The sequence below is a fragment of the Mesocricetus auratus genome, unplaced genomic scaffold, assembly GCF_017639785.1.
Source record: "Mesocricetus auratus isolate SY011 unplaced genomic scaffold, BCM_Maur_2.0 Super-Scaffold_100028, whole genome shotgun sequence".
Classification (NCBI taxonomy): Eukaryota; Metazoa; Chordata; class Mammalia; order Rodentia; family Cricetidae; genus Mesocricetus; species Mesocricetus auratus.
Window position 1 is genome coordinate 11,863,213 of NW_024429209.1, and position 6,499 is coordinate 11,869,711.

A 6,499-nucleotide genomic window follows, 5' to 3' on the forward strand; every position below is an offset into this window, starting at 1 on the left:
AAGACCACACTGGGAAAACTCACAGAAACAGCTGATCTGAGAAAGGGGGAACTCATGGACCCCAGTCTGATAGCTGGGGACCAACATAGGACCAAACCAGGCCCCTTGAATGTGGGTATCAGCTAGGAGCACTGGGCAGTCTATGGGGCAGTGGAACCAGGATTTATCCCTAGGTCACGATTGGACTTCAGGAGCCCATTTCCCATGGAGGGATACTCTCTTAGTCTAGATACACAGGGGAGGGCCTAGGCCCTGTCCAAAACAACTTGACAGATTTTGATGATCCCTCATGGAAGGCCTCACCTTCTCTGAGGAGTAGATGGGGGATGGGATGGGGGTTGTGGGAGAGGATGGGAAGGAGAGGGAACTGGGATTCATATGCAAAATAAGATTGTTTCTAATTTAAATAAAATCTATTTAAAAGAAGTTGTGAGGGAAGGGGCAGAGAATAGAGCAAGGTGCACAGATCTTTCGTTTTCTCTTTTAGACAGGACCTAAAGGTGGGAGCCGTGAGAGCCTTGGGGGAGGTGAGCCACGTGGCTGAAGTGGGGGAGTCAACCTCAGGCTCCTCAGGAAGCAGTGGTTCAGGCAGAGGGAAGCACACTGCAAAGACCAGTTCTGAGGCCACCCTCTTCCCCTCAGTTCCTGCCATCATGTCAGCTTGCAGCTCCAGTATCATCCTTTATGACTTATGAGACAACGGCCCACCTAGGCAATGGGCAAGGGTCCTCCCTCCAGAGGGTCACCTCTGTGAAGTCCCATCCCATACAACACACCGGGCTTTGGGCCACACCATGTTTGGTGACCATTGTTCAGAGACTTCCTGAAGTTAAGAGCCACGGTTCATCATGTGGGTGGTCCCTGGTTTTCACAGCAGCTAGGCCAGGCCCCCAGGACTCTCACAACTGCCCAGCGGGGCAGGAGGCCAGGCTGAGTCCAGCAGGTGAGGTATGAAAGGTCAGCACAGAAGACTTGGACAGGACATGGAGGCTTGAAGTCTGACTGGCTGTTCCCCTGTCACCCTTTTCTTCCCACGGTCACTGCTAAAGCCAGGTCTGTGCCTGGTGCCGGTGTACCCTGCCGTATCTCCTAATGACCTGGCACCTCGAGAGACCCCTCTCAGGCCCTGGGTGGGCTTCAGGGAGGCACCGTGTGGCCTGGATCACCAGGTCCCAGAGTCTGCGTGTGCGTTGCTATCTCTGTTCGTTCAGTCATCATAGTCATGCATTTTCATACACAGACCCCACACAAACCTATAAGTAGGTGTGATTAAGTCTTCTAGAAAGGGGTGGGGGGCAGTCTCTGTTCGTCTAAAGAGTAAACAAGAGGAATGTAATCGAACAAATAGCAGAGTCATGCAGGACGTGACTGCTGTGATGGTAGTTACAGCAGGAGGTAAAGTCAGACCCTGTTCGCTTTCTGGGATTCTGTGTGTGTGTGTGTGTGTGTGTGTGTTCATGCATAAGCAGGTACACATATGTCTGCTCACCTGCAGGACAACCTTTGGTGTCATCCTCAGGAAGGCTGGCCACCTCCTTGAGACAGGCTCTCAATGGCCTAGAGCGTGGCTGGCCAGTGAGTCCCAGGAAATCCCCTGTCTCTGACTCCCACAGTGAGGGACCACGGGTGCACACGATTATGTTCACGTTTTCGCATGCATTCTGGGGATTGAAGTCAGGTCCCCATACTTCCAAGGCCAGAGCTTTCCGATCTGAGCTGTCTGCCCCACCCCCCACACCCAGCCCTCTCCAGGGCTTCAGTGAAATGCTATAAGTGAAGACCGCTCAGCAGGGCCTGGACACAGAAGGTGTTATCCCACAGGGCTGGACTCCTGGTTTCCCAGGAATCTCCACCAAGGCCTTGCACAATCTGGTCACCTTGTCTTCTAATGCCCAGGGCCAAGAGACGAGGGACAGGCGCTGGGGTGGTACTCGGTAGCTGTGTGATATCGGGAAGGTGACGTAACCTCCCTGTCTCATCTCATCTGAGTAGAGGAGGGTTGTGGGAGGGAAATGAGCTGTGCTGTGATGGTCAAGCTCAAGTGGAAAGAGGTGATTGCTGGCCCTGATTAAGACGACAAACGTCCCATTTGTGAGCAGCCCTGTATTGCCTCTGTGCCTTGTCTGCAGTCTACTCAGATCACCAAGGGAGAAACCGAGGCTCAGAAACTCCGTCTTCGAGCCCGGAGTCATCCCCCTCTGTTCCTTCATTTCAGAGTCTATTCTTGAATCACTTACTCTCCAGAGCCTCAGTTTTCCTTATCTGAAAATGGGAGAGCTAACATTCTTGAATGTTGAATGTAAAAAGTCACAGAGTCCCATGCTTCCACAGTTGTTATCTCATGGGGTCCAAAGCATAAGCGGCCATGTTGAAAGGGAGGCGCAGAGGAGCTAGTGGCTTGATAGGGCCTGTGGGATGAGAACCTTGGTAGACTTCCTAGGGAGGCCTTACCCTCTCCGTGGAGCAGATGAGAGGAGGGGGTGGGGGGGAGAGCAGGAGGAGAGGAGGGAGGGGAGCCTGGGATTGGAATGTAAAAAAGTAAATTAATAAAAGAAGATTCAAAATAATAATAATAATAAAATACAGTCCTAATTTTAAATCCTACAAGCAGGGAAGGAAAAGCCTTCTGTGGTCACCCACTGGCATTAAGAACGAGTCAAACCAAATAAAAGGGTACCTCTAAACTTGCAGACGAACTACCAACCCCTAGAGACCACCACCCCAAGTCAAGTCTCTCCAGAGACACCTATGGGCAAATTTTAAAGTGTGTGCGGTAGTGGGGTGTCCCTAGGGGGATCCAGCTATGCCCCAAGGCTCAATTTAGCCTCCTTTGCAGCTTGCCCTGTAGCTGTCCTGCCTGGAATGTCCCCAACCATCCTTCCTCAGAGTTACCTACTGTCGCAGAACTCACAGTGACCAGAGGACCAGGCTGCTCGTTCCTTGTGGGGACCAGAGGGAAGGGAGCCACTTGGCAAGCAGACAGGCTGACATGGATCCGAAAGCACATTATGATGGTCCCGGCCACACTCACTAGCTATCCAGGGTAACTTGTACACTACCACGTCCTGAGATGGCCATTGGTGGAAAGCATGGCAGGCTCTTGACTTCCAGAGTTGCTAGCAACCCCCTTGGGTCATGGAAAAATATCCCCCAGGTTCTGGGAATTTTCGGCCTCAGCTTGGCCTGCTCCATTCCTCTCGGCTCAGACCTTTCATCACAGTCTAAGAAATAATGCCAGGAGCCTCACCGTTCTGAACCCCAGCTTCTCACAGCGGGCCAGCTCCATCTAGACCAGTGACTCCTAGCACATCAGGAACGTGTGTTCCAGAAGAATCCCAGAGGTTGAAACCCACAGCTAAGCTGGGGTAGCTCCGCTACTCCACAACACACCAAATGGCAGACCAGGCCCTCTAAGACTCTTCCCTTGTCTGGCACCTGCCGCTCTCAAGCTTTTCCAGGCCACGTTTGTCCAATGCCATCTGCATGGTGGCCTCAGCATGCCTTGGGCTCAGAGACTTCCAGGAGGCCATCTGATGACGAGGGAAAGGGGAAAGAAACTACAGATGCCCTGAGCTGCCATTAGCATTATCCGATTGGCCCACCAGCCTTGGGGAGGCTGCATTTACACTGCCTGCAAGCTACAAACCCAGCATCAGCAATAAAAAGAGAGGCTGTCCATGAAATCACACTTCACATCAGGCAAAGAGTAGAACAGGCTAGCCCTTTCCTGACAGGGGCCTGAGGAAAACTATGTAAAACACTCTGCATGCACAGGGATTAAGTCTCCTCCCCCAAACTGACCCACCTGCCTGCCAAGAGGAGGCCCTGGCCTGTCAGTCACTTAGAGTCAGTGACACCTAGGGCCATATAAAGAGTTCTCACCAGGGAGCCACCAACAAAGTCCTTGCTGGATAACTAAGGTGCCAGTCCAGTGTGCACAGCCCCATTAGTCATGCGTGACCTTCTGACACTGCCATGTGATGTCTTCTACAAACGCTTGAGAGCCCACCACTGAGTTACCCAAAAACTAATATGAAAATCTCATGACGCTTGAAGTCTGAGATCTGTGTTGGGCCACACTGGGCAGGTTAGCCAGCCTTGCTGAGCCTTCACCTCCTTACTGGTCACCTCTGAAGGCAAACCCAGTCACCTCCTTGGTAAAGCGGACAGTGTAGGAGCCTGCTGCAGAGCCTCGCCTGAGACCCTTCCTCATGGCATACTCCCTGCTATCCACTTGTCCAACACAGGTTCAGGTGGGTGTAGCTGCCCCACGAAGTTAAAGCCAGGGTGGGAATGTCGTTTCTCTTGGTGAGACCTCCTCAGAGACCCATGCTGGTGGGTCTGCTCCTGGGTGTACAGTTTTGTCTCTGGGGAAGAGCACAGGGCACCTATAGGACCCTGAAGCTTCTGTATGTCCACCACCTCCATCCAGACCTCTGCTGTCCCCGAGACCAGCCTCCCAGCATGACCTCCCATCTTTCCCCCAGCCAGTTATGCCAGTCTTAACCAGCCTCCCATTGGCCCCCAAAGGCAAAGAGAAGATGACTCCATGTTAAAGCCAAGGGAAGGGAGGTCCAGAGAAAGAAGGAGGCTGGAGATCCCCCAGGCCAGCGATTCACCCAGGGCCCCGTTGGTCTTGGGAAGGGCAACCTACTCCTTCTGAGGTCATTTATTTACTCTTTTCAATGTCAACAGAGTCTGATGGTGCAGAAGGGAGCACTAAAGAACTCACTGTACACGACCTGGGGGTCACCGTTCCTTGTCAGGCACGCTGGAGGCCGCTCCTGGGGTTCAGCTGCTTACCCTTGGGTGTCACATATTACATGACACCTTCAGCTCTCCTTTATTTTGTGAAAACTGACTAGTTCCCTCAGTACTTTATTGAAGTGGCCAAGAACCTTCTGGAACAGGCAACCTAGGTCTCACATCTTCTGGGTACCCACGCTGGAGCCCCTAGGAACTGATGTGAGCCCAAGCTCACCCCAGCCTTCCCTCTAAGATCACCCTGAACTCTGGAAACAGCAAAGGCCCTGGGTTCTCGGTACTCGGGTCCTCACTCGGAGTCACCCTGAGAGTGTCCCTTGTTGTCTCCAGGCCTTAGTTGTCCCAGCTTGAGTGGGGCCTCTGAAGGGATTTTTCAGAGGTGACTCAGGTCAGTTGGTGGCACCTCCTCTAGGAAGCGCTCAGGAAGGTGTCAATCTCCAACCATTGGGTAACTTGGTACAGAGGGAAATCAGCTGGCACGCATTAGGCGCTTACTACATACCAGGCTAGTTCTAAGACACCGACATATATCGACTCCTTCATATTCACCGAGAGCCCGTGTTGCATTATCACGTGCCCACTTTTTAGATAGGGGTAAGCAAGCCAAAGTTCAGAGAGGTTAAGTGACTGGCGGCTGATCACACAGTTGTCGTTCGGAAAGACAGTGGAGGGGGATGCCCCAGTAGCACCAAACGAGCGGTCAGAGTTCAAAATCTACAACTCCACTAGAAGTGGAGAAAGTTGGAGGGCGGGGAGAGGCGAGGAAGGGAGAAGAGGGGCCGGTGCTTCTAGTGGGAGGCAGGCTCAGAGGGGAAGATCTCGGCCCGGGGCCACCGTACCTTGGGCGGCAGGGCGAAGAGTATAGGCAGCAGAGCCAGAGGCACCAGCAGCAGCACCAGCAGGCGCCGCGCGCTCCACACCTTCTTAGCCAGCGCCGCCAGCACCGCCATCCGTGCGATCGCCGGAGACCCGGGCGGCCCGACTGCCCCTCAGCGGCGGGCAGGGACCTAAAGCCCCGAGGGGCGGGGAGGAGCCACGCGGAACCGCCCCGGCCGCGCCTCCTGGGCGGCAGAGTCCGGGACAAGGAGCAGGGTAGGGGCCCCCAGACCTCCCCACCCCACCCCCGCGCAGACCTGCACCACGCTAGGCGCTCTGGACCCACGTGGGAAATGGGGCAAAGACCAGATGGGGCTAAAGGCCTCAGCACTGTCACCCACCCCAGTTCAGACCCTTCGGGACAGACCCCACTGCCATGACCCACAAATGGCCTCGAGTGACCATGGTTGCAGCCTCTTCCAGACTTGGAGGTTAGTGTGGAATTTAAATGAGATAGTGTCTCGTGCAAAGGGCCCAGTCACCTGTGGGTGGGAGTGACAGTCTGCTTGGTTGTGTGTTTTCGAGACAGGCTCTCATTTAGCCCAAGCTGGCCTCCGCCTCCCTATGCAGCTGAAGATGACCTTTAACTCCCATCCTCCTGCCTCTGCTTCTGAGTGTTGGCATTATGGAAGCGTGCCAATATCCCGCGCGTTACGTCCGGAGTGTGAAGATCTGTCGGAGCTCCAGGAGGGCAGCTATTGGGCCACAACATACGATCCACACTTTACTATTTTAAGAAGCCGGGAATCTTTCCTCCGACTCGGCACTTTACATTCCTGCCAGCAGCTCATGCTCCCCCCCAACCCCCACGCCCCGCCCCTGCCCCCTTCTCCATACCCTCCGGAGATGCTGTGTGTGC

At 54.2% G+C, this 6,499-nt stretch overlaps 1 protein-coding gene across 2 annotated transcripts in view; it reads right to left on the bottom strand.

The window, feature by feature from the left end:
• The window catches only part of Slc13a3 (solute carrier family 13 member 3), a 69,540-nt gene extending 63,789 nt beyond the window's left edge, over window positions 1-5,751 (bottom strand). For both annotated transcript variants that reach the window (XR_005871538.1, XM_040732753.1), the window contains exon 1: window positions 5,604-5,751. Coding sequence is in view for 1 of the 2 variants with exons in the window: in XM_040732753.1 (XP_040588687.1) it covers window positions 5,604-5,714 (111 nt within the window). In the remaining variant the exon portion in view is untranslated. The remainder of the gene's footprint in view (window positions 1-5,603) is intronic.
• Between the last annotated feature and the right edge of the window lie 748 nt (window positions 5,752-6,499).